Raw genomic sequence first — 27,559 nt, 5'->3', positions numbered from 1 at the left:
GATAAGCCGCACCTGGTGGCCTGGACGACACACCGGAATCAAGAGGACAAGGGAAGACACCGGGAAAACGCCCACGCAACCATCAAGGCACCCATCAAGAGGGATTAGGGACAATGAAGGGTGGAGAAGCACGGGACCCCGAAAGAGGGTATAAACAGGGCGCCTCACCACCGCACCCCCGTTCCCGTTTTTCGTTCTGTCAGCTACCATTCCAATAAACTGGAAATCCTTAATACCCATTAAGTGAGTCCATATCTTATTGCAAAGTGAGCCTGACCCTGACAGATACCCAACCTGTCAGTGCGTATCAAACAACATTCAGGTCATGTGGGTAGCCTGCTTTGCATGCAGAAGACCAGAGGCTCAGCTCCAGGCAACATCTCTGGCCCAAAGGATTCCCAGATGGGGATACATGTAGGAGAGCACCCTGTGAGCCTGTCCCATCTCCCCTTCAGCCTGAGTGAGAATAGAGGAACAGATATGATTTGCAGGGGGAAGCAGCAGTCACCCATAAGGTTAGGCAGCTTCTCAATCACTGCTTTTGCTAAGATGTCCCACCTTGGGCTATATTGCTGAGATTGTGTGGTTCTGCCCTCAAGAGCAACATTAGGAACCCTCCCTTCTCTTTACTCCCTGCAAACAGTTGCCTGGTTTGATCACTAGGGCTTTGGGAGTGGAGTCCAGAAAGGGAGGGGAAGATCATCCCATAGAATTTCTGCTTTGATCTGGAGCCCTTCAAGGCATTACTGTAGGCTTCATGTTCAGGGCTTGTGACTCTAACTAAAATAGCCCAGATGCCATGTTCATGGCCAGCACTAAAAGAGCATTCCTTAAGAAGTATGCCAATCCCCCAATCTCTTTGGGCCAGGCACTGGGGACCTACATGAAAGCGGCCTGAGTCAGCACGGGCTTGGGCCAAAGTACAGGGACAATCCAGAATCTCCTCCAGAAAATTGGGCAGGTCCACCTCTTTCCTGTCCCACTGGTGGCACTTGGCTTCAGCCCAGGCAGCAGAATCCTTCTGGAAGGTCTCCTCCAAGTGCCAGGCCATTGCATGCTCTGTGCTCCAGATGGCAGCCACATTTCTGACATTGGGGACAATCAGAGGAAAAAGAATGTGTTGGAAAAGTTACAAGGAAACAGGGTGGGCAACCTGATGCTACAAAATCTGGTTTGGATTACATTCACAGGAACATCATTACTACGAAAGGGCCTTTTTGAGTTTCCATGATCAGTTTTATCCTGCAAAATAATACAAGTAATGTCTCCTTTGAGTCAAACTGAACTTGTAGGAACTTCAGAGACATATTCATGTAATTTTCTGGACAAGAAGGAGTGGTTTGCCAATGGCACTGCCTTCATCCCAGATTTTTTTTTTAAACTTCCCAGTCTACTGACAGCTCTGGCATTTCCTGGAGGTCTCCAATCCAAATACTAATTAGGTCTGTCCCAGTTTAACCCTTGGGGATCAATCAAGATCAGAAAACCATTAAAAAAGGGCAAACATTTGATGATACAAGGATGAGGAGCAATGGGTGGAAGGTGTGTTGAAGGAAGCTTAGTTGCTTCACCAGGAAGAACTGGGAGAGGGGACAGATTCATGGCCATCTTATTGGGATCAGCTGTTCAAGAAGCAATCAAATTCAATGGAGATCTGCTTGACGGAGACAGAAAGTGGGCTTTTTGTGCCAGAGGTCTGTTGCAACTGACTACTTGTAGCCACCCTCACTGTTCTCCCATGTTTGCCTGTCAGGGTTTACAGTACATTGATGTGTCTTCTGCAATGGTAGAAAAGCCTGGAATACTCACTGCTGGCCTTCAGAAGAATCATTGGAAGAAATCCTTAGCACACCCACTTCCCAGCCACTGTACTGAGCAGAAGGAACAGGCAAAAATGTGAACTGTCCTGTGTTTGGGTAGTTCCGCTTCAGAGTGTAAAGGTACTTCCACTCAGCTGCCCAGTTGTTGGAATAAGGCTTGCCTGGACATGGAAGGAAGGAGAGAATTGAAAGACCTCACCAGCTGCACCCCCAACCCATTGCAGAAGAACCCTGCTGGATCTGGCCCCTCCAGTGCAGGTTCCCAATGTTACCTTGTAGGAAAGGAAAGCAGCAGCTGAAACAGAGGGTGCTCTGGAAAACCACGTGCCCTGAACCTAAGGAGTTGCATGTTACACACAGGCAGGCCAGGCCACTGGTCCCAAGGTTGGTACAGGTTGCTCTGACTGGCAGTGGTCCAGGTCCTCTTCAACAGGAGGGCTTTTTCCAACCCCACTCTCACCAGCGCTGATGATGTTCCCTACTTCGGTAGTGAAACATCTGCAAGCCAACAACCAAGCTCAGAGAGCACCAAGGACTCCACAGTTCAACCCTGAACTACATATTCTCTCTTATATTAAAGCCTTTCATTGCATGGGCCAGCTTATTTGTGGAACTGCCTATCTCTCATTATAACTTCCCATCCCATGAGATTTGACAGAGTGGGCGTGGAAAAATGCCATCTAAGTGATACGTTTTCTCTGTCGTGGCATCTGATCTTTGGAAAACCAAGCCCCTCAAGATTTGGATGAATCCAACTGTGCTGGTCTTAAAAACTTTTTCTCTCAAGCACTCTCAAGATAGAATTTCAGATGAACCCATCTGAAACAATCAATGTGTTTTGGGTTTCTATACTGAAAACCAGTTTTTCCTTTCTGCCAGAGATCTAGCAAAATGCCATTACTATTCCAATGTGTAGGATTGCCCTCAATACTTCCTCAGAGATTTTGTGGTTTTTTTGTTTTGTTTTTAATCTTCCCATGACTTTTGTTCTGAAGCTGTGGGGGTTCTCCTGGACTCACGACTCTTGCTCGAAGAGCAGGTGGCAGTCATGGCCAGGGGAGCCTTTGTACAACTTTGTGTTGTGTGCCAGCTATGCCCTTTCCAGGATCAGGAGTCCCTCTGAACAGTCACTCATGACCTGGTCATCTTCCGCATAGACTACTGCAATGAGCCCTACATGGGGCTACCCTTGAAGAGTATCCAGAAGCTACAACTGGTGCAAAATGCAGCCACACGAACAGTCTTAGGAGCCCCTAGAAGGGCACATATAACACTGTTGCTGCGTGAGCTGCAATCTTTTCACCCCTCTCAGCTGAGCATAGAATTCCTGAGAGCAAACAACTTCTCTAGTCACTTGGTTTCTTCCTCCAGTTGAACTCCACTGGTAGACTCCTGCTTGCTCTCCCTGTTTGCTCACTCACTCAATTTTTAATTCTTTGCCTCCTTTCCCCACCCTCTATCCCGGCCTTATAGTACTGGCTCAGATCTCCTTCGCTGATAGATCCAGGAGCATGTTTTGCACTAATGTGCAGACTGTTGTGCTGGCTTTGGCAGAAAATGCTAGCCCCAACAGAAGAGAATATATGTAGTTAGGGTTATATATATGTAGTTCAGGGTTGAACTGTAGGGTCCTTGGTGCTCTTTGAACTTGGTTGTTGGCTTGCAGAAGTTCCATTGCCTAACTAGGTAACATCATCAGTGCATGCTAGCACTGCTAGCAAATGCCAGCTCTCATTTGTCCTCTATTAGCTGTCCAGCTTTCTGTAGCCCTAGCTTTGGGAGCTCACAAGTAGCTTTTGGGAGCTCACAAGCAAGGTCAAAAGGTAATAGATTTCCTCTATGGATGCTCCATTACTTCAGCTACAATTGTGAACATCAGATCATAGTTACCATATAGTTAATTTATACTGTCTTCTTTCCATCCAAGCTGCTTTCCTTGCATTGTGAAAATTGCATGCAGGAATGATGTGGATGTACCTGTTTCATTATATCCCCAAGCTTCTATATTAACATGGCTGGATTGAAGCACGTAGTGGTTCCATGTGATGGTCAGGTGTCCCCCAGTCCCTGGAGTGCCATAGTATTGCCACTTGGTTTCATTCACCAACGTGCTTTTTTCCAAAGAGGAAACTTTATTATGATGAACTACAGTATGGAACAAAAGAGGAATCGAGTTAGTTGCTTTGTGTATTACCAAGCAGATGGCAATTAGCTTATTACTGATTGCCACTAATCATATCATGCCTTTTTTTAAAAAAAGGGATGTAAAGTACCTGACCTATTCTGCTCAGAAAAAAACTGGGCAGGCAGTATCCCACCTGTGCTACTGCAGAAGCAGTAAAAGCCAGGGGAAAACCCAGGTTGGCTAGTCTTTCCCCAATTGTATCTTTGCCACCCACATTGCATTGCAGAACAGCTTCATTTGGTTATTTTGTGATTTAAGAGCAGAAAGAAGTGCTTTTAACAATTGCTCTGGCAACCTGTCACTTGGAGAAAACAGCTGCTTAGTTTTGGTTCTGTGACTGAGAACATGTCAGTTAGAAAAATAAGGGAAGCTAGTCACCTGAAATCCAAGAACCTGACCAAGGAAATGTCTGTCCACCATCAAGAGAAATTTCCAGGCTAACAATGCCAATCTCATAGAGCAAAGGGGAGATGCAATGTATCTGTCCATGACTGTCAATATAGCCTTGGGTCTCTGTTGCCCTGGCGAACCTGCCAGTGTTAAGAAGAAATTTCATAGTAGCACAAAGGGACATAACTTGCATGCAAGCCCACCCCCTAACCCCCTATCTCTTGCTGGAGAGGCATTGCGTTGCCACGATCAGATCATCTGACTTGTCTGGGCCCCTGATTACCATCCCCACTCTCTGTTTACTCATTTTACCATGGCAGAATCACTCTCCTTCCCCCGCTCTTCACTAAGGACATTTCTCTGGGGGGTCCTGCTGGCTTTATTCTGTTTCTTTAAATAAATGTTGACCAAGCTTGTTTGGCTTCTGGCTTGTTGCCTATTTATCCTTTAACTCTTTTTCTTTATTTATGCTTTATTTCTGAATTTATAGACCATTTCAGACAATCAACTCCCAGTGGTGTAAAAGAACAACAGCTGAAGCTATCACAATAATAAAATATACTAATACACAATAGAAACCAGTATGATATATCAGTACAGTTGAAACATACAATCACCATAGAAACAATCACAGTGCTCTGTTCCACAGGCCTTCTAGAATACCCTTGGGGGCAATCCACCCCAAAGGAGCCCCTCCAAAGAATATCTGCTTTTGAGTCCCTCCTATCACACTTCTTTATAGTGTTGGAGAGCTTCCGCCTTTTAGGATTGGCTTTCAACAGTAAAGGAGCTACCAATCAAGAAATACACTTCACACTAACACATGGCAGGGCTGGGATGATATTCAGATGCCATGATGTTCCTATACCTACAGAGATCAGAACTGTGTAGGCAGTGATTTCCCTGAGACACTCTTTGGATGTGAAAGTCGGAGTTCAAAGACTCAGGATAGAAAGAGTATTGATACTTTTGAGTGTTGGTGTTGGTTGGAATACCACGGATAGCCAGGGAAACAAATAAATGGATCATAGAACAAATCAATCTAGTGTTCTCAGTGGAGGCACAAATGACCAGGCTCAGTCCATCATGTGGGAAAAGGGGGAAAAAACAGGTGATCTATAGGTGGTCTGACTTGATTACACCACCAACGATTGCACCATTGAGAGACAGGCCAGACTGAGGATAGATCATCCTGAAGAAAGTTTGCCTGTGTGGCGGCTAAGAGTGTACACTGACTTGACAGCACTTGATCAATCATCAATCAATCAATCAATCCTGCTATTATTCTCCAAAAATTAGGATCTCTAACCTAAGAACTACCTTGCACGTTGTCACGAGTGCACTGCCATGGGGCAAATGCATGGCAGTGCACACATGACAATAGATAGCCTCAAGCAGAGAGAGGAAAAGGAGAAGTAGTTAGAAAACAAAAGAAAGCAATAGCCTGGAAATATCCTACCTGAGAAGAGCCGGCACTCGACCATCAACGCCATGGTCCCGACAACGAGCAGGGCAGGAACAGGTAGGGTGTGGTTGAGACATGCGCAGTCATGGCTCGATCACAACCAAATAAGGAAATCTGGTGAAGGGGTGGAGCAAGGGTGGGGGGGGAGGAACTCTGGCGGGAACGAGGGGATATATTTGAACTCTGTAACAGGCTACGCTACTCTCGGCTTTTTACTGGACAAGTACCTATCTAAATAAACCCTGAACCTGTTTGCTCGAAGCAGCGTCTGCGCGTTATTTATAATAGGACGATCCTTACATAAAGCCGAGAGTCACCTCCAAACCCGCTAGCCTCTACCAAGAATTTTTTTTTGTGAGAGAAAAAGCTAGCCACACCAGTGGTCCCTGACTGCAACGGCACAATGCCACAACGAAGAAGACTCCATACAGCTGGGGGACCTAGAAGTAGTCCTGGATGAGCCGGACACACCGGAATGGGACGGCGCCTCCGAGCCCCAACCAAAGTCGCCCTGCGAAGCGGAACAACTCCACTCCGTCGGAGCATCAGCGAAAGTACTAACCAAATGACAGACGGAGCAGCAGGTGGCAGAAGTGCAAAGAGACTGGTGCCAAGGGATCGAGGCCCGAATACGGTCGATCGAGGTCACGATGCAATCCATGGCGCAGGCACTCCGAGACATCGCGATGAACGTAGCGGCAGCAAGACCAAGGGGGCCCAACGGCAACTCACCTCACCAACCGCCGGCCCCAAGGGATGGAGACTGGGTGCAAGACTTCGTAGCCAACCGGCGCGCGAATCTTCCGGCTGCATCTACCCCGACTCAAGCGCCCCCGAAAAGCAACCCAAGGGGCGAAGTCGCAAAAGACTTTGGCGTGAAGTTTGATGGTGAGCCGGCAAACCCCTCCTTCTTTCTGGCAAACGCGACTGATTATGTACTACAACAGGGCCATAACTTTACCTCTGAGAGGGCAACAGTCTCGGCCATAGCCTCCAAACTGCGGGGCAGAGCCGCGGATTGGTATGTGCAGATGCTGGACTCCAGGGACCCAGCCCTGGCTACCTGTGATGCATTCCTAACGGCACTGAGAGACTACTTTGAAGACCCGCTAGTTAAGGACAAAGCCAAGGTCGCCCTTACAGGACTCAAACAGGGACAGAAATCCATAGCGGAATACGCGCTGCAATTTAAAGTCCTAGCCGTGAAAGTCCCGGAATGGGGGGAAGCTACACTGACTGACTTATTTAAACGGGGCCTTAACCACGACATCCTGCAATGGGTGGTGTACCAGGACAACCTGGACTCGCTAAACGAATGGATAAGTTTAGCCGGGAAGACCGAGCATGCGAAGGACATCTTCCGTATGGCGACCCGGAGCGACAAGATGGCCACCTGAGACAGAAGACTGACACCACCACTGAGAACGCCATGGGACGAAGAAAGGCAATGGTGGCTGACCCGAGGGCTATGCCTTAAATGCGGCAGAGAGGGCCACAGAGTGGCAGACTGCAGCGAACCTCGGATGAGGAACCAACTGCCCAAGATGATGCCAAAACCGGTCCCCAGACCCCAACCACGGCCGCGAATACTGACCGGGAAAGTCGCTGCCACAATGGAGACGGAGGACTTCTACTCCGACTCACCAATGCGACTTCCACCTGTTCTGAACAGGTGGTAGAGGAGACGTGCAGGGCTAGCAACGTGAGTAAATACGCCCCGATCCTCAGGATCATCATCGAACTGACTTTTGAGGGCCAAACCATCGCAGCAGGGCCCATTATAGACTCTGGTTGTTCCAGAAATCTAATCCACCCCTCCATAGTCACGGCCTTGAAGTCACCTTGCATTCCCCTCCCGGAACCACTGGAATTCCAGCAACTAGACGGTTCCACAGCGGGAGGGGGACCGGCAACTCTGGGGACGGGGGTAGTCACCCTTCGACTCGGCACACATTGAGAAGCCATACAATTTGTGGTCGCCCCGGTAAGCCGGCCCATGGTCGTGCTGGGCATCACATGGCTAACCCGCAACAACCCCCGTATCGATTGGAAGGCCCGATCGATCGAACTTGCCGACGGGACCTACCAAGTGCCGACCAACATCAAAGACTCTGCCGTGTTAGTAGGGAGGGGAGAAATCGCTCAACCTCCCGGAGAGGACTACCCACTGGAAGGATTGCCGGCACAATATGCCGACCTGACAGACGTATTCGGGGAGGAAGAAGCCGACGAACTACCCCCCCCACAGGAAAACGGACTGTCGCATTGAATTCCTCCCCAATGTCCACCTCCCAAGGCCAAAAACATATGCGATGTCGCGGCAGGAAATGATGGCATTGCGGGAATTCATTGACAAAAATCTCGCGCGGGGGTTCATCGAGCCGGCAAACTCCCCGGTCAGTGCGCCTGTACTTTTCCGCGAAAAGAAGGATGGGACTCTACGACTTTGCACAGACTATCGAAATTTGAACGCTGTATCTATTTGTAACAAGTATGCAACGCCTCTAGCTAAGCAACTATTGGCACACCTGTGCACGGGGAAGGTTTTCTCCAAGTTGGATGTGAGGGAGGCATACTACTGGGTACGAATTAGAGCGGGCGACAAATGGAAAACGGCTTTTAACTGCCCATTGGGCTCTTTCCAATACAATGTCCTGTCATTCGGCCTAGCGGGAGCCCCGGGAGTCTTTATGCAACTCATTAACGAAGTGTTACATGAGTTTCTGTTTAAAGGCGTGCTGGTGTATTTTGACGACATCTTAATCTACTCAGAAAATGAAAAAGATCACGTGGAACTAGTGCGACGAGTACTTGCTAAACTCAGAGACGCCAAACTGTACATTAAACTCTCGAAATGCGAGTTCCACAAATCTAGCTTAGATTACTTGGGCTACAGGATATCTGTACAGGGGGTGGAAATGGACCCGGGCAAGGTCCAGGCCGTCCTCGAATGGGAAAGGCCCCAAAAGTGCAGACAACTACAATCCTTCTTAGGATTCGCCAACCACTACAGAAATTTCATACCGGGGTTTTCTGAAATTGCACTGCCACTCACGGACTTGTTACGCACGCGAGGCACGGGGGAGACCTGCAGAGTGAAAAACCCGGGGGCGGTGCTCAACTGGACACCCAAATGTCAGGCAGCATTTGACCGGTTGAAAACCCTATTCACTTCCGAACCCATCTTAGCCCACCCGGATCCTGAAAAGGAATTTGTAGTGCAGATAGATGCCTCCGACTTCTCCATCAGAGCCATCCTACTACAAAGAGACGCCGCTGGAGCCCTTAAACCCTGTGCATATTTGTCTAAAAAATTTTCCAAAACGGAGCGGCGTTGGCACATTTGGGAGAAGGAAGCTTTCGCCATGAAAACAGCCCTAGACCACTGGTGGCATTTCCTAGAGGGGGCAACCCACCCCTTCGAAGTATGGACAGACCATAGGAATTTGGAAGCCCTTCGAACACATCGACGCCTAAACCCAAAGCAAATCCCCTGGGCACAATTCTTCAGCCGGTTCAACTTTGCATTGAAATACATCCCGGGGAAGAGGAACTTCCTAGCAGATGCACTCTCTCGACTGCCCCAGGATGACGAACCGGCCCCCGAGGTTATGGGAACAGTCTTTTCCACATCCCAACTGGGCCTGACAGCGACTACCAGAAGCCACACCGCGGATTCTGTTTCCCTCACTTCCTTTGGAGACTTCAGGCCCTGCTGTAGAAACACCTGTGCAGCACGTGCTTTTCCAGATAGTACTTTGAAATGCCAAATGCTGCTGGCAGGAGCCTTTCTCGTGGCTGCTTTGTTTCCTTCTCATCTTCTCACTGTGATATCCATCCACGAGCCCCCTTCCAACACTGGCCCTGCTTCCGACAGCAGGGATTCTCAAACTGTGGATTGCAACCCCTTGGAGGCTTCGAGCAAAAGTGAGGAGGGTTGCAACCACCAGAGCCAAGACCCTGGTGTGTGTCAGCCTTCTTCAGCTCTTGGCAGGCTGCCACCATCTCTGGGCATGCTGAGGGGTCTGGGCTGTTTCACTGGCTGTGGGTCCTTCTTCCTTTTGACTCAGCTTGCCTAAAATAGCTCTGTCAACAGGGTTAGAGTCCAGCAACAGTTGTCAGGAATGTTGGCCCTGCCCTGCCTTGATTTGAGAATGAAGTTATGTGTCCCCCCCTGGCGCTGCACTGCTTGGGTAGATGCATTATGATCACACCTGGGGGAACCTAACAAGCTAAACTGTGGAAGGTGACCCAGAGAGGAAGGGAATGTTTCTCAAGGAAGAGATGCTACACTTACCTGGAACAGTTTTCCTTTGATGCTCCAACTTTCCCAGCCCTCATCCCAACCAGTTTCCAGAAAGGACATTGTTGTTGTTATTGTTGATGATAATAATAATAACAACAATGTCCTTTCTGGAAGGGATAATAATAGAGGACTAACAAGACAGCCAAATCTCAATAAAATAGTTAAGAGCAGAGACATCACACTGACAACAAAGGTCCACATAGTTAAAGCAATGGTATTCCCTGTAGTGAAGAAACATTAACGATCTCAGATATGCAGATGATACCACTTTGATGGCTGAAAGCGAAGAGGAACTGAGGAGCCTTATGATGAAGGTGAAAGAAGAAAGTGCAAAAGCTGGCTTGCAGCTAAACCTCAAAAAAACCAAGATTATGGCAACCAGCTTGATTGACAACTGGCAAATAGAGGGAGAAAATGTAGAGGCAGTGGAAGACTTTGTATTTCTAGGTGCAAAGATTACTGCAGATGCTGACTGCAGTCAGGAAATCAGAAGACACTTAATCCTTGGGAGAAGAGCAATGACCAATCTCGATAAAATAGTTAAGAGCAGAGACATCACACTGACAACAAAGGTCCGCATAGTTAAAGCAATGGTGTTCCCCGTAGTAACATATGGCTGCGAGAGTTGGACCATAAGGAAGGCTGAGAGAAGGAAGATAGATCCTTGTGAACTGTGGTGTTGGAGGAAAATTCTGAGAGTGCCTTGGACTGCAGGAAGATCAAACCAGTCTATACTCCAGGAAATAAAGCCAGACTGCTCACTTAAGGGAATGATATTAAAGGCAAAACTGAAGTACTTTGGCCACATAATGAGAAGACAGGACACCCTGGAGAAGATGCTGATGCTAGGGAGAGTGGAGGGCAAAAGGAAGAGGGGCCGACCAAGGGCAAGATGGATGGATGACATTCTAGAGGTGACGGACTCATCCCTGGGGGAGCTGGGGGTGTTGACGACCGACAGGAAGCTCTGGCGTGGGCTGGTCCATGAAGTCACGAAGAGTCAGAAGAGATTGAACAAATAAACAACAATTCCCTGTAGTAACATATGGCTGTGAGAGCTGGACCATAAGGAAGGATGAACGAAGGAAGAATTGCTTCCCTAACCCCAATACAGCAAGAATTCACAAGCAGAACATCCCTTGGGAGAGGCTTGCTTCCCTCCATCCCCTGACAATCCATCATTTGGTTTCTATGTAGCTACTTTCATGATGCAGATGGTATCCTCTTGCTCAGAAATAGTTGTTTTTAAAAAAAAGTATTTGCAAGCAATAGCACCATATATCCACGAGGAGGGAACATTCAATCAATTGCAAGAGACATTAATGCAAGCTCTATGTCATATTGGTCTACAACACGTACCACACAGAAATAGTGATGAAGGCATAGCTGCAGAACAAAAGTCATGGAAAAAACACCCCTGCCCAAACTTCTGAGGAAGCATTATGGGCAATCCCACATGTTGGAATAGTAATGCCATTGTGCTAGATCTCTGGCAGACCAGAAAAACTGGTTTGCAGTATAGAAAATCATAGCCCAGTGATTGGTTTGTTTTCTTAATTTTGTTTTGTTATTGCGAGATGGCAACAGGTTGCTTCCTTGTTTATTGTTGTTTATTGGTTCAGTCACTTCTGACTCTTTGTGACTTCATGGACCAGCCCACGCCAGAGCTTCCCATTGGTCGTTGCCACCCCCAGTTCCCCCAAGGACGTGTCTGTCACCTCCAGAATATCATCCATCCATCTTGCCCTTGGTCGGCCCCTCTTCCTTCTGCCTTCCACTCTCCCTAGCATCAGCATCTTCTCCAGGGTCCGCAGCATGCCCTCTCTGCATGATCAGGTGGGATGGGCTGATGATACAGGGAAGAGGCGGTCCCTCAAGTAACCTGGTCCCATGCCATGTAGGGCTTTAAAGGTGATAACCAACACCTTGAATTGGACCTGGAAGCAAACTGGTATCCAATGTAGCTCGCGTAGCAAAGGTGTTATGTGCGCCCTTCTAGGGGCACCAAAAATAGCCCACGTGGCCGCATTCTGGACCAGCTGAAACTTCCGGATACTCTTCAAAGGTAGCCCCATGTAGAGTGCATTGCAGTAGTCTATATGGGAGATAACAAGGGCATGAGTGACTGTCCGAAGGGCTTCCCGATCCAGGAAAGGGCGCAACTGGTGCACAACATGAAGCTGTGCAAAGGCCCGTCCAGCCACGGCTGCCACCTGCTCTTTGAGCAGGAGCCGTGAGTCCATGAGGACCCCCAGATTATGAACCGGGTCTGTCTGGGGCAGTGCAACCCCATCCAGAACTAAAGATGACAAAGTCCCGGATATGGAGGAACACTTAACCCCGGCCACTTGGTCTTACCAGGGTTCAGCTGAAGCCTGTTGTTCCCCATCCAGACCCCTACAGCCCCCAGGCACCAAGAGAGGGCAGTCACAGCATCACTTACCTCACCCGGGATGGAGATATAGAATTGAGTATCATCGGTATATTGATGATATCTCATCCCATGGTGATGGATGATCTCACCCAGTGGTTTCATGTAGATGTTAAATAGGAGAGGAGAGAGAACCAAACCCTGCGGCACCCCACAAAGGAGAGGTCGAGGGTTGGATCTCTCCCCCCCTATCACCACTGACTCGGACCGGCCCTGGAGGAAGGAGGTGAACCAGCGCAAAACTACGCTGCCCACCCCCAACTCCCTGAGCTGAGTCAAAAGGATACCATGGTCGATGGTATTGAAAGTTGCTGAGAGGTCAAGAAGAGCAAGGATGGATGCACTACCCCCATCTGTCATGAGTGCCGTTGAGCTGAAGACATCAGCGCAATGGCACACATGACAATAACAAAGAAACAGGGGAAGGGGCTCAAGATAAGTAGCCATCAACTTACAAAGACTGAAGGACAAGAGACAATGGCTAAACGGATCGCGAGGCACACCCAAGCTGTTAACGCTAACGCAACGGAGATCGCCCAGCTGACAGCAATCACCGGAGGGATAGGGAAACCGATGATGGGCGATCCCGGAACGCCAGCAGGGCCTCGCAACCCCTCACCTACCGGCAGGACAACGTGTTGGACAAAGGGGGGTGACGTAACCGCGAGTGAGGGGGCGCTGACCGGCGCGGGGTATTTAAACCCCGCACCGGCGCGCTCCTGTCACTCTCAGCTTTTTTCCTATACTGCATCTACACTGCGAATAAACCAGAGCCTGTTCCACGGAATCAGTGTCTGTGTATTACTCGAAGGTAGGCAGCGCATGACATAAAGCTGAGAGTCATAAACTCAGCCTCGCCGAGCCCCACCGGACGACAACGAGCCGCGGGAGGAGTAGACGGCGAGAAGACCAGGAAGATGAGGCCGGCGCGACGCGGGCAAGGAGGGCGAGCCGCACGGCAAGAAGCAGAGGAGGACCGATCGAGGCCAGAGGCACCGCGGACTCCCGGAGCCATGGACGCCCACCCGACCCAACCCGAGCCTCAGCTCCAACCCCAAGGGGAGATGGCGACGGAGGCAACCCGACCACGGGAGGGAGCAACATACCTCCCGAGACCAGCGGAGAACCCTGCGCCCCATATCGCACCCCAGCAACGGACGGGGAGTGGCAGCCCAATGGCGGCAAACACGGGGGAGGACGACGAAGCGACCCAGCAGACGGCGGAGGAAGGGGACCAATGCCCGGGAGAGACTGAACCCCACCGGCAACACACCCCCGCCAACGCACCGACGGAACCGGCCCCAGTGGCGGCGCGGATCACGGACGAGGACGCACAAGCTAGACTCGCGGCCATGGAGACCCAACTGAAGGAACTCCGGACCATGCTTCAGTCGCTCATGCCCCCCGCGCCACCCAACGACGTCCCCGCACAGGTCCACATCCCGAGCGAAGCGCCGAACCCCCACGGGCCAAATGAAGGTCAACAGACGGCCCAGGCGGACGACACCACAGGCCGGGAAGCAAGAGGAAGGGGCGCACAAAACGCCCGGGCCCCAAAAGACTTCCCCATCTTCTTTGATGGGAACCCCGCGAAACTGTCGTTCTTTATCACGAACGCCAGGGAGTTCATGGGGAGGCACGGACGCTCCTACGACTCCGAAGCGGACAAGATCGCTGCCGTGGCGATCAAACTACAAGACCGGGTGGCGGACTGGTACGTCCAACTGTACGAGTCCAGCTCCCCCGCCCTTGCCAACTTCCCCGCCTTCATCAATGAGATGAAAAGCTACTTCGAGGACCCACTAGCCAAAGTGAGGGCGAAAAGCGCACTCCAAAGACTTAAACAGGGCACACGCACTGTCCCAGACTACGCCCTCGAGTTCAAAGCCCTCGCGGGGAAGGTCAACGACTGGTCTGAGACCACCCTGCTGGAAATGTTCAAAAGGGGGCTCAACCGCGACGTACTTCAATGGGCCCTCTACCGCGACGACCCAGAAACTCTACACGGGTGGATCCACCTCGCGGGGAAAGCAGAACACGCGCACCACACCTTCCTCATGACAACGACGGAAGACACGAACTACACCTGCAAAAAGGTACCCGCATCACACGTGGGGACGGCCGGCCCCACATACCCAACAAAGAAACTTAATCGGGGGCCCTGCGGGAGGTGTGGTAAACTAGGGCACAAGACGGCAGATTGCTTCGCCAACCGACCGCCGACCAGTGTGCCTAAACCCACCCCGAAAACTAGCCCCAAACCACCTAACCCGCCGCTGCCCCCTCACCACCGAATGACCGGAGCCACAGCGACACCAGAGGAAGGCTGGGACGCCTACCGGGGGGAAGAGGACGACGTAGACCCAGACCAGCCGGCGGGAAACGCTCCCCGCCTGCCCTGAAACGCGTTGTGAGGCAGGCGGTGGGACAGCAGCGCGGACCACCTCGACGGAACAGCGAAAGCTCCGTGATAATGGCGGCAATCAAACTCTCTGCCGGCAACGGAGCCACTACGGCTGCGGCACTAGTGGACTCGGGTTGCTCAAAAAACCTCATCCACCCCGACTTAGTCGCCAAACTCGACCTCCGCTGCTTCCCCCTCCCCACGCCGTTGGCATTTCACCAGCTGGACGGCTCTACAGCGGGAGGGAAACCAGCCATGATGCAAACCGAGCCGGTCACCCTGCAAATGGGCACTCACACCGAACGCACATCGTTCGTTGTCACCCACATCGGACGGCCCATTGCAGTCCTGGGAATGCCATGGCTCGCGACAAACAACCCGCGCATCAACTGGGTGACCCACACCTTCACATTTGGCGACGGCGAGTATCGGGCACCAGTGCCGGCGGGCAGAACCAACCCCACTGTGGGACGAGAAGAGGCGACTACACAGGACAACACCGCTACCACAGCAGACCTACCGGAACAATACGCCGACTTCTCCGAGGTCTTCGGAGAGGCGGAAGCTGACCAACTACCCCCCCACCGCAAGACGGACTGCCGGATCGACCTGCTGCCCGACGTCCCCTTACCTAGACCGAAGATCTACTCGATGACCCCAAAGGAGATGGCAACCCTCCGGGAATTCATCAATAAAAACCTAGAGAGGGGATTCATAGAGCCAGCATGCTCACCGGTCGGAGCCCCCGTCTTATTCCGGGAGAAGAAAGACGGCACCCTACGGCTCTGCACCGACTACCGGGGCCTAAACGCGGCTTCCCTGTCCAACAAATACCCCTTACCCCTGGTGAAAGACATGCTCGCCCACCTGTCCACGGGCAAAGTCTTCTCCAAACTGGACCTTCGCGAGGCGTACTACCGCATCCAAATCAGGGAGGGGGACGAATGGAAGACTGCGTTCAACTGCCCCCTAGGCGCCTTCCAGTACAAAGTGCTGCCGTTTGGACTCGCGGGGGCCCCCGGGGTGTTTATGCAGCTCATCAATGAGGTCCTGCATGAACACCTGTTCAAAGGGGTCCTTGTCTACATAGACGACGTCCTTATCTACACTAAAACGCACAAGGAACATGTGACCCTAGTCAGGCAAGTCCTCGACAAACTCAGAAGGGCGCAGCTCTATGCCAAACCCACAAAGTGCGAATTCCATAAAGCGCGCCTAGACTACCTGGGGTACCGAATCTCTGGAGATGGCATAGAAATGGACCCTGCAAAAGTCGAGGCGGTGCTGAACTGGGAACGCCCCCGCAACAGACGCCAACTCCAGAGCTTCCTCGGCTTCACGAACTTTTACAGGTCATTCGCCCGGGGGTTCGCAGAGATAGCCCTCCCCCTAACGGACCTCCTCAAAACCAAGGGGGTGGGGGACACCCGATGCGCCAAGAACCCGGGCACAGTATTGAATTGGACTCCCGCGTGCCAGACCGCATTCAACAAGCTGAAAGCGCTGTTCACCACGGAGCCAATCCTCGCGCACCCGGACCCAGAACGGCCATTCGTGGTCCAAGCCGATGCCTCAGACTTCTCCCTAGGAGCCATCCTACTCCAAAAGGACCCCACAGGACTCCTGAAACCATGCGCCTACCTGTCGAGGAAATTTTCCGAGACAGAAAGGCGATGGCATGTCTGGGAGAAAGAAGCCTTCACGGTAAAATCGGCGCTAGAAACATGGCGACACCTACTCGAGGGAGCCACCCAACCATTCGAGGTCTGGACCGACCACCAGAACCTCGAGGCCCTCCGAACGCCCAGACGCCTCAGCCCAAAACAGGTCCGATGGGCCCAATTCTTCAGCCGCTTCAACTTCCAGCTGAAGTTCATGCCGGGTAAAAAGAACTTCCTGGCCGACGCCCTTTCCCGACTGCCCCAAGACGAAGAGCCCGCCCCAGACACCATTGGGACGGTCCTATCCGCCTCGCAACTGGGGATGGCCGTGACCACCCGAAGCGGTGCTTGGAGGCAGCTCGACTCTACGGTGCAACCGACGGCGGGACAACCTGTGACCAGACGACGCCAACCGCAACTACCAGGGGGGATACGCACGGACCTCGCAGCCGCCCTCAAAACCGACCCCTGGTTCCTGGCAAACCCCGACAAGGTAACGATGGCACAGGACCTGGCATGGGGGGAAGGCAGAATCTATGTCCCGGACTCGCAATGCCAAGCGATCTTGCATAGATCACACGACGCCAAGCAAGCGGGACACTTTGGGTTCCTCAAGACCCTACACCTAACAAGGCGTCAATTCTGGTGGCCCGCGCTAAGACGAGACATGAAAGCATACGTAGCGTCCTGCCCAACGTGCGCTAGGGCCAAATGGGCACCAGGCAAACCCGCGGGGCTTTTACAACAGGTGGCAGAACTCTCCCGTCCATGGGAGGAAATCTCTATGGATTTTATAGTGGACCTCCCACCCAGCCAGAAGAAAACGGCCATTTGGGTGGTGAAGGATTATTTCTCAAAACAGGCCCACTTCATCCCCTGCACGTCGGTCCCGTCCGCACAACAACTAGCCAAACTCTTCCTCATCCACGTGTACAGGTTACACGGATGTCCCACCCGTGTGGTGACCGACAGGGGCACACAGTTCACTTCCAAATTCTGGCGGGCCTTCCTAAAGCTGACGGGGACCCAACAGGCCCTATCCACTGCCTGGCACCCCCAGACGGACGGAGCCACAGAGGTCCTCAATGCCACCCTAGAGCAATTCATACGCTCATATACCAACTATCATCAAGACGACTGGGCCGAACTGCTCCCGTTCGCCGAAGTCGCATACAACAACGCCGTCCACACGAGCACGGGGAAAACTCCGTTCGAGGTAGTCTCGGGACGCGACTTCGTCCCCATACCGGAGCTACCACAACCCCCGGAACCCCAGGTGGATGCTAGCGACTGGAGACGGAAGATCGCGGAATCGTGGCCAATAATCACGGCAGCGCTGAAGGATGCACAGGCGGCCTACAAAGAGCAGGCCGACAAGCACTGGCGCCAACAACCGACGTTCCAGGCGGGGGATATGGTCTACCTATCCACCAAATTCCTAAAGTCATCCCAACCCTGGAAAAAACTGGGGCCTAAGTACATCAGGCTGTTCCGAGTCACGCAGATAGTAAACCCGGTGGCAATACGCTTGGACCTGCCACACAACCTACGGAAACTCCACCCGGTGTTCCACACCAGCCTCCTGAAACTGGCAACCACCTCTCGATGGCACCCAAGCACGCCACAGCCCTCACCGGTGATGATCGACGGGCAACATCACTTTGACGTAAGGGACATACTCGACTCTCGCAGGCAACGGGGAACTTTACACTATTTGGTCAGGTGGAAACAATTCCCCCACCCAGAATGGGTGGCGGCGCACAACGTTAACGCGCCTGACCTGACCCGGGCTTTTCACCGGGCATACCCCGACAAGCCAAAACCAAGGCTAGCAAGCCGTCACCTGCATAACCCCTCCCCCACGCTCCCCCCGCCTACCCTGCCCCAAGGGAAAGGGCCCCCCCAAGCCCGCGACTTGGGTGGACCTCCCCCCCCGGGACTCCCCCCCCCGCCCCGGGCCCACGAGGCAGTAACAAGCGGTCGCCAGCACCCTCCCCCCGCCCCGGGCCCATGGGGGAGTGACAAGCAAGTCAACAGTGCATCCTGGGGGCAACGCCCAGGAGCACACATAACAAAGGCGACGCACTTCGAATAAAAAAGAAGGGCTCTACCTGGAGCTGATAAGCACCCGACCAGCCACGCCTCTCTCCTCGTCGAACTGAGCCAAACAAACAGGGTATGGCCAGAGCATGCGCACGCCCAGGGTGTGACCTGGGCATGCGCACTGAGAACACACCCTAGAAAGGCACGTGGTAGAGGGCGGAACAAAGGGAGGGGCGAAAAATACTCCGGCGGGAAATTCAAAAAAAAAAAAAAAAAACCATTTTGACAGCTCTCCTGGTAAAAAACCAGAAAACCGGGGGGGGGGGGCACTATTCGGACAGGGGGCATTATGTCATGAGTGCCGTTGAGCTGAAGACATCAGCGCAATGGCACACATGACAATAACAAAGAAACAGGGGAAGGGGCTCAAGATAAGTAGCCATCAACTTACAAAGACTGAAGGACAAGAGACAATGGCTAAACGGATCGCGAGGCACACCCAAGCTGTTAACGCTAACGCAACGGAGATCGCCCAGCTGACAGCAATCACCGGAGGAATAGGGAAACCGATGATGGGCGATCCCGGAACGCCAGCGGGGCCTCGCAACCCCTCACCTACCGGCAGGACAACGTGTTGGACAAAGGGGGGTGACGTAACCGCGAGTGAGGGGGCGCTGACCGGCGCGGGGTATTTAAACCCCGCACCGGCGTGCTCCTGTCACTCTCAGCTTTTTTCCTATACTGCATCTACACTGCGAATAAACCAGAGCCTGTTCCACGGAATCAGTGTCTGTGTATTACTCGAAGGTAGGCAGTGCATGACACCATCCCTTTCCCACCAGAGATCATCCATAAGTGAGACCAATGTCATTTCTGTCCAATATCCAGGCCTGAAACCTGACTGAAAGGGGTCTAGACAATCTGTTTCCTCCAGAATCCTCTGGAGTTGTAACGCCACCACTTTCTCAACCACTTTCCCCAAAAAGGGGAGGTGGGAGATTGGATGAAAATTATCCAGTACAGTAGGGTCCAATGATGGTTTCTTGAGGAGGGGTTGTACCAGCGCCTCCTTAAAGGCAGCTGGAAACACCCCCTCCCTCAAGGATGTATTAACCATTGTCTGGACCCAACCACATGCCCCTCTAGCTGGAGGGACGTGGATCTAATAGGCAAGTGGTGGCATTTACTGTCTGGAGGATTCTGTCCACTTCCTCAGGTCCAACAGGATCAAACTGTTCCCAGATAACTTGGTAAGTATGATCCCTTGGTATCTTCACAGACCCTGCCTCACGCTTGGAGTCTAGCATGGATTGGATCCTAGTGATTTTGTCAAGTGAGCAGTCTGGCTTTATTTCCTGGAGTATGGACTGGTTTGATCTTCTTGCAGTCCAAGGCACTCTCAGAATTTTCCTCCAGCACCACAATTCAAAAGCATCTATCTTCCTTCTCTCAGCCTTCCTTATGGTCCAGCTCTCGCAGCCATATGTTACTACTGGGAATATCATTGCTTTAACTACTAACGTGGACCTTTGTTGTCAGTGTGATGCCTCTGCTCTTAACTATTTTATCGAGATTTGTCATTGCTCTTCTCCCAAGGATTAAGCGTCTTCTGATTTCCTGACTGCAGTCAGCATCTGCAGTAATCTTTGCACCTAGAAATACAAAGTCTTCCACTGCCTCTACATTTTCTCCCTCTATTTGCCGGTTATCGATCAAGCTGGTTGCCATAATCTTGGTTTTTTTGAGGTTTATCTGCAAGCCAGCTTTTGCACTTCCTTCTTTCACCTTCATCATAAAGCTCCTCAGTTCCTCCTCGCTTTCAGCCATCAAAGTGGTATAATCTGCACATCTGAGATTGTTAATGTTTCTTCCAGCGATTTTAACTCCAGCCTTGGATTCCTCAAGCCCAGCACGTTGCATGATGTGTTCTGCGTACAAGTTGAATAGGTAGGGTGAGAGGATACAGCCCTGCCGTACTCCTTTCCCAATCTTAAACCAGTCCGTTGTTCCGTGGTCTGTTCTTACCGTTGCTACTTGGTTATTAATACAGATTCCTCAGGAGGCAGACAAGATGACTTGGTATCCCCATACCACTAAGAACTTGCCACAATTTGTTATGGTCCACACAGTCCAAGGCCTTAGAATAGTCAATAAAACAGAAATAGATGTTTTTCTGAAACACCCTGGCTTTTTCCATTATCCAGCGGATATTGGAAATTTGGTCCCTAGTTCCTCTGCCTTTTCTAAACCCAGCTTATACATCTGGCAATTCTTGCTCCATGAATTGCTGAAGTCTACCTTGCAGGATCTTGAGCATCACCTTACTGGCATGTGAAATGAGTGCCATTATTCGATAGTTTGAACATTCTTTAGTGTTTCCCTTTTTTGGTATGGGGATATAAGTTGATTTTTTCCAGTCTGATGGCCATTCTTGTGTTTCCCAAATTTGCTGGCATATAGCATGCATTACCTTGACAGCATCATCTCGCAAGATTTTGAACAGTTCAGCTGGGATGCCGTCGTCTCCTGCTGCCTTGTTATTAGCAATGCTTCTTAAGGCCCATTCAACCTCACTCTTCAGGATGTCTGGCTCTAGCTCACTGACCACACCGTCAAAGCTATCCCTGATATTGTTATCTTTCCTATACGGGTCTTCTGTATATTCTTTTCTTGAGCTCTTCTTCTGTTAGGTCCTTGCCATCTTTGTTTTTGCTTCCTTGTAGGTATGAGCAATTATGAGTGTGTTAATATTTATTAGAATATGGAGGAAGATAAAAAAGTTGAATTGGGGATCTTGAATATTGTGATTTTAGAGTGTGGTGGGTGCTGGAATGCCATGGAAGGATTGAAATATAGACCATGAGATCAGTTGAGGGAATCAAAGGATACAGAAGGATTTGGATGAGGACCTCAAGATCAACTGGTGGGGGAGGACAAAGAACAATCTGTGTCTGTCCCTGACAAAGTCCACCCTTCACTTAGCAGAATTTTCAGAACTCTAACATTGGCACAGAAGCAGATCTGGTGATGCACAAAGTAAGACAGTCTTGGCCTCTGGGACTGTTGTGGTCAACATGGCAACCAGAGGAGTTCCCAATGAACTTGCCATCAGAGAACAGAGTCAGGACTAGCATGTCAGATAAAGAGAGAGGATTTTGACTCTTCTGGTTGGCTCCTTCCCCTGCAGACAACACAAAACTAGGAAAGGACTATTATGTAAGCTGGACAGTGAGATAAGACATGATTCTGCCTGGAAGGAGTACTCCAGTGCAGTGACACAGCTGCCTGACTTGGCCCTTCTAGACCTGACATAGGATGAGGGTGAAGCTAGGGGTGGAGGTGGTAGTAGGAGGGTGCCTGGGTGCTGTGAGGGTTCTCTCTTTGCAGGGGGAGATATTGGACAGTTGGATAATAAGGGGTTGAATGAGGAAGAGTAGGCATTTTTTTTGTGAAATCAAAGGGAAGGTAGGTCAGATCCACTAGCTTCAAGTCTGTAAAGAGAACAATGGATGGATGAAATTCCTATGGAACAAGATTCCTATGAAACAAGATACAAGATTTGTGAAGACACAAATGCAAACTATCTCAACAAAAAAAAAGGGAGGAATCTAAAAGGACAGTGTGGATAATGCAAAGCTCTCTAAAATGAAGAAGAGAAAAGGGGACATGCACAGGAAATGGAAGGAGGGAAACGTTACTGAAGAATACAAGGCAGTCTCCAGAAACTGTTGGAATACTGCCAGAAAGGCTATAGTTAGTAAGAGATGCCAAAAACCACACACAGATACACAAAAAGGATCTTTGGGTACAGTAGAAACAAAGGTAAAGCCAAAGAGACTGTAAATCCATTGCAAGGAGGAAATGGTGATGAGGTAATGGTTGAATCCCTTTGTGTGAACTTGGGCTATAAGGACAAGTAGGGATCCTGCTGGTGTCCTGCCTACCTGGCTGCTCATAATTCTTTCCTGAGTTTCTGGAGATGGTTTCTGAGACGATGGTGGAGACTTTTCATGTACTGATGCTGGGGAACTTCAGCCTCCATGTATTGGGAGCCATGTCCACGAGGCCTAGGGATTCATCGTCACCATGGCAATTATGGGCTTGTCCCAAGCTCTGGCCTGATATGCTCAGGCAAATACATACCAGATCTTGCTGTTGCTTTGGAGCTATTGCTTTGTGACCTGGGTTGGAAGGGATTACCATAATCTCAGATCACTTCCTGGTCTGCATGAGACTGGCTGCCAATCATGAATGGTCTCATGATTGAGACTTCATCCCAGGTACCATAAGGGTTTCTGACAGTGGTTTCCCAGCGACTGGGCATGTAGCTCTATGGAACTCCTGGTTAGTCAGTGGCAACAGACTGCTCTGGAATGGTCTCTCTCTTTCAGCCAATTCTGCATGGCTCCTTGGTTTACTGGTGAAGGAGGATGAAAGTCAAATATGACCAAGCACATTATAAACCAATATTAAAATCTCCCCCCTGGCCACTGTGATCAATTTGCATAGCACTTTGCCAGTAAAATAATTTAACTTGCTGGAGTCTTGACCCTTCAAGGGAGGAGTCCAATGTGGTGATGGGGGTGATCTGGCCATGTTACCTGGTGCTTCTTTGGGTAAAGTGGATAGGGTGCTTGCTGGAATGACATCTCCACTTGGGAGTTCATGTCCCACCTGGCTGCTCTGGGGACCTTCTTAGCTGGATTTGGTAAATTATTAATGGCTCATTGCAGGAGGGATTTTGCCAGCATGTGCCCCTCCTCATAAAAAGGCCCTTCCTGGATTTCATTTGTTTGGACAACAGTCAGCTGGGGAGTGGTCCAACCTCTGTGCAGCTTTTAATATCATTAACCACGGTGTCCTTCTGGACTATCTGTAAGGGTTGGGGATTGACAGCACTTTGCAGTGATTTCGTGCCTTCCTTAGCTGGCAGTTCCAGCCAATAGTTGTCAGGGAGGAGTTTCTGGTGGCTTATGGAATGCCATGGGAAGGGATCAGTTCTCCCCCTGCTCCTTTTTAATGCATACATGAAGCTGCTTGCAGAGGTCATTTATTAGTTTGGGATGCCACATTATCAATAGGTTGATGATGTCTATCTATCTTGCACTTCAGGCTGTTCTAGAGAAGCTGTGGAGGTCTTGTCCCAGTCTGGGGGCTGTAAAAGTTTGGAGGGGAGGAAAGAGGCTACAGCTGAACTCAGGCAAGACTAAGTTGCTATTTGTACATCTTGGTTCTTTGTGCTGTGTCTTGGTGGAGAGGCCCAACCTGTGAAGGAACAAGCGTGGACTAATGGTTCTCACCATTTATTGTTTTATTAGGCTTATCTGTTGCTCCAGTCACAACCAACTCTGAACAGCTTAGATACCTGAGTACAACAGTACAATTAAAAACAAGAGTAACATTAAAAAAAAAAACTCCCAAGCCCTGAGGAGCAAATAAAGGGAGAACCTTGCTCAGAGCTCGAGTCATTATCTCTGCTCTTCTGAACCACCACCATGGACTCCACATGGGGCTGCCTTTAAAGAACATGCAGAAACTGCAACTGGTCCAGAATGCAGCAGTTCATGTGTTAATTGGCACACATTACCAGCAGTACTTTACGTCTGTGCTTTGGGCATAGTCTTAAGCTGGAAAGATGCCCACAAGAGGTAAAGAAAGGCCATCCAAGATCTTAACATCCAAGGGTAAGACAAGAACCAGTGAGTGGAAACTTTACAAAGGGAGAACCAAACCTGAAGTAAGGAGTAACTTCCTGACCATGACTGCTACCATGCAAAGGAATAATTGCCTCCTGGAATCATGGGTGCTCCATCACTAGAAGTTTTCAAGAAAAGATGGGACAGCCATTTGTCAGGGTGGGTCTGAGGGTTCCTGCACTAGGCTCCAGGTTTGGAGACCTGAAAGATTTCCAAGGTCCCTTCCAACCCCTTGAGACTATGGTTCTAAGACAGGTTGAACTGTTCTTCTATCTGCTAGATTAAACTTTAATTAATTGCCCTCATCCATTATCAACATCACTTTAGTATAGCTGAACTGGATTTAGATGGAAAAGAAAACTACATTTGCATAACATTGCATTTGCATAACATCTTAAGTTAATTACTGAACTGGTTTCCAACTTTCCCCTATGATGCCACAGAGCCAAATGCTTTTTCTTGGCTCACCTGCATGTCACAGGAACGCGTGCCTTAATGGTCACATTTAGGAGAGTGAAATCTTTTCCACCAAGCAGGGTACCCGAGGATGGTGAGATGTTCACACAGAATTCCCAGTAATCAGGGCAGCAAATTCCCAGGCTGTCACAGGTTGCATGACATGAGCAGGTCGTTAGGAATCTCCCACAATGATTTGAGCAAAAGGTTTGGGTTCCTAGTTAGAAAACAGAAATAGATTGGCTGGGAAAAGGGAATATCTTCTTTTTGCTCATATAATCATTCTGAAACCTATATTTACATCTAGGGATTTCAGTTGGTTATTTCTGAGAAACATTTCCAGGAAATCTTTCTGTGCTCCTTGTATCCTTTTAGTGATATACACCTCCACCTTTGAACTGGAATAAGATACCATGCATTTCTTTTTTACACGTGTAAAAAAGACAATGCATGAGCATGCAATTCTTTAATATCTCCTAGGATTTGGCTAAACTTCCAGGCAGAAAGTGGGAGGAATTTACAGTCAGCTTGGGCTGCTCTTTAATCTCTGGGAACAATTAGCATCTGCTCAAATTCCAGTTCACTACTCTTTACATGGGAAAAAAAAAGAACACAAACTTTCTTCTGTGGAAGATTTGCCCCATTTAATTGATGTGCCGGAAAAAATAAACTTAACAAACAAAATGGAGGCTGCACCTCCTTCCTCCCTGTCTTGTACATGTGACCAGCTCCCCTCTTTGTCTAACCCTATCAGACCCAAATTGACCCTCCCTGCCCCAGAGAAAGCCCCCATGCAATCCCATCTAAACCAAAGAATAGAAGCCTCCTCCTCACCCGCTCATAGCACAGCCCAAGGGCAACCCTCAGAAGAAAACTGCAGCCTAAAGAAACCCCAACCTTCCATCGTTATCAGCTGATGACTTCAGTGTTCCACCTTCTTAACAAGGGGCTTCCCCAGCTCTGCTGCCCTCCTGACAGACCCATTTTGCCTAACAGTAGAACCTGCCCCAGGTACAGGGGCAAGGACCTGCCCAGCTTCCCCAAACTGGCCAGCCAATCAGATCCTCAGGATCTCCCACCTTGTAGCACTCAACCTCTATAAAAAGCTTTGCTTTCCTATTGTTCAGGGTCCCTCTTCCTTGTAAAGCAGGCACCGAATGATCCTTGCAATGAACATGGGTCTTCTCCTCAGTGTTGTGCTCCTTACTTTGGCAAAATTCCATGACAATTGACAATGTTTTTGCTTAGTTACAGTGAATCAAAAGAAAAAACAGGTAAACAATACTCATACATAGTGAACAATGTATTGAGCAACTATTGGCAAAAACTGCTCGACTAGGGCTATAAAGTTATAAGAGCAAGAGCTGGTGTTTTCTTTATCCCTCTTGGCATCTGGATTTTTGCAGACCAGATCTGGTACCCTTATTACTCAGGGACATTGGATGGTCTGCCAAATGTATCCAAGTCCAGATTTTGTACATTTCCTCTTTCTTTCATTCCATGTAAAGTTTCTATGGCGAATTCTTCCATATTGTAGCAAACATCCATTAAGGTCCTTTCAGTAGATACAGTACAACTGCACTTTTCTTGCTTTTGCCACACAGAAAATGTTTTGGATTGAGAAGCAACAGGTGTGGCCTGCTCCTCTAGAGAGGGTGCTTTTGAATGGCTGAGTGGGGGTCTCTTGACAGCCTGCTCAGCCCTGTGCCCCTCTTCTCCCCTTCTCCTTCCCCATGTGAGGTCTCTTGTTTTGTCATGCCAGCTTCTCTTGCTGGCCCTTGATCAGCAGCACCCATTCTGCTAGCAGCAAAGGCCCAGCATGACCTAAGGAGTCCAGCCAATGGCCCCTCTTGAGAGTCTCCATGATCCTTCAGATCAGTCTTCCCAGCAGTTCTCTCCCTTTTTGCCCGGGGAGCCTGGGAAGGCTGCAGGATAGCAAAAGGGTGGGTGGGAGGGCCATATATCTGATTCCTCTCTCTTTGGGTGAAGAGCATTGGGGTCCAACTACGCAGTCAGGCAATTCAGTCTGAAGTTTAATCAGAGGGGCTGTGCAATAAGCCTATCTCATTTCACCTCCGCTTTAAGACTTTTCCTTTCCAAAGGAAGATGGAAAATTAGACCTACCTGCTTTGGGCAGCACAATGACACAGAGAAGAAAGAAGTAAAAGGTGTTGCTGGTACAAGAAAGCTTCATACTTGGTGGTAGAAGTTCTCTTCCACTGGCATTCTGATCCTGAAGGGGAAAAAGGTTTTGTCTGTCTCCAGGCAGTACTGGGACCTTGGAACTGGGAAATGCTGACTTGACACAGAACAGCCTCCTCCTCCTCCTCCTCCTCCTCCTCCTGAGGTCCCACCCACTGCTGGCAGACTCACTTTTCATCAGATGCCAGGGACCAATAGCAGGCATTTGCTCTGCTGGTTTTGCTCCTGGGCTGCCAAAACAGACATTCTTTTCTGGCTGAGTTTGGTTGCAAGGTGCAGCATTAAATCCATTCCATGTTAGGGTTGATAGGGCTCAGCGGGATCATCCAGTCTGGACCCTGCGGAGGGCAGGAATCCTTGCACACACCTAGATAAACGGAAGGCAGGTCTTGGCAGGTAGGGGTGCCTCCCACGCTCTGTATGAGAGCAGAAGCGTCTCTCTCTTATGCAGTCCTTTCTCTGTGGTGTTCTTCTCTGGTGTGGCACTCTCACCGACAGCT

General features: G+C 50.1%; 1 protein-coding gene across 2 annotated transcripts in view; it reads right to left on the bottom strand.

The window, feature by feature from the left end:
• The window catches only part of SUSD2 (sushi domain containing 2), a 79,073-nt gene extending 51,936 nt beyond the window's left edge, over nucleotides 1-27,137 (bottom strand). For both annotated transcript variants that reach the window (XM_063303146.1, XM_063303147.1), the window contains exons 1-6: nucleotides 26,982-27,137; nucleotides 24,870-25,074; nucleotides 4,384-4,535; nucleotides 3,798-3,965; nucleotides 1,810-1,981; nucleotides 884-1,085 (exon numbers count right to left, since the gene is read on the bottom strand). In XM_063303146.1, coding sequence (XP_063159216.1) covers nucleotides 884-1,085; nucleotides 1,810-1,981; nucleotides 3,798-3,965; nucleotides 4,384-4,535; nucleotides 24,870-25,074; nucleotides 26,982-27,051 — 969 coding nt within the window. In that variant the 5' untranslated portion in view covers nucleotides 27,052-27,137. The remainder of the gene's footprint in view (nucleotides 1-883; nucleotides 1,086-1,809; nucleotides 1,982-3,797; nucleotides 3,966-4,383; nucleotides 4,536-24,869; nucleotides 25,075-26,981) is intronic.
• Nucleotides 27,138-27,559: the final 422 nt, after the last annotated feature.

The sequence above is a fragment of the Candoia aspera genome, chromosome 4 (assembly GCF_035149785.1).
Source record: "Candoia aspera isolate rCanAsp1 chromosome 4, rCanAsp1.hap2, whole genome shotgun sequence".
Taxonomy (NCBI): domain Eukaryota; kingdom Metazoa; phylum Chordata; class Lepidosauria; order Squamata; family Boidae; genus Candoia; species Candoia aspera.
The sequence above is the reverse complement of the archived record's forward strand: the minus strand, read 5'-3'. Positions and strand labels throughout refer to the sequence as shown.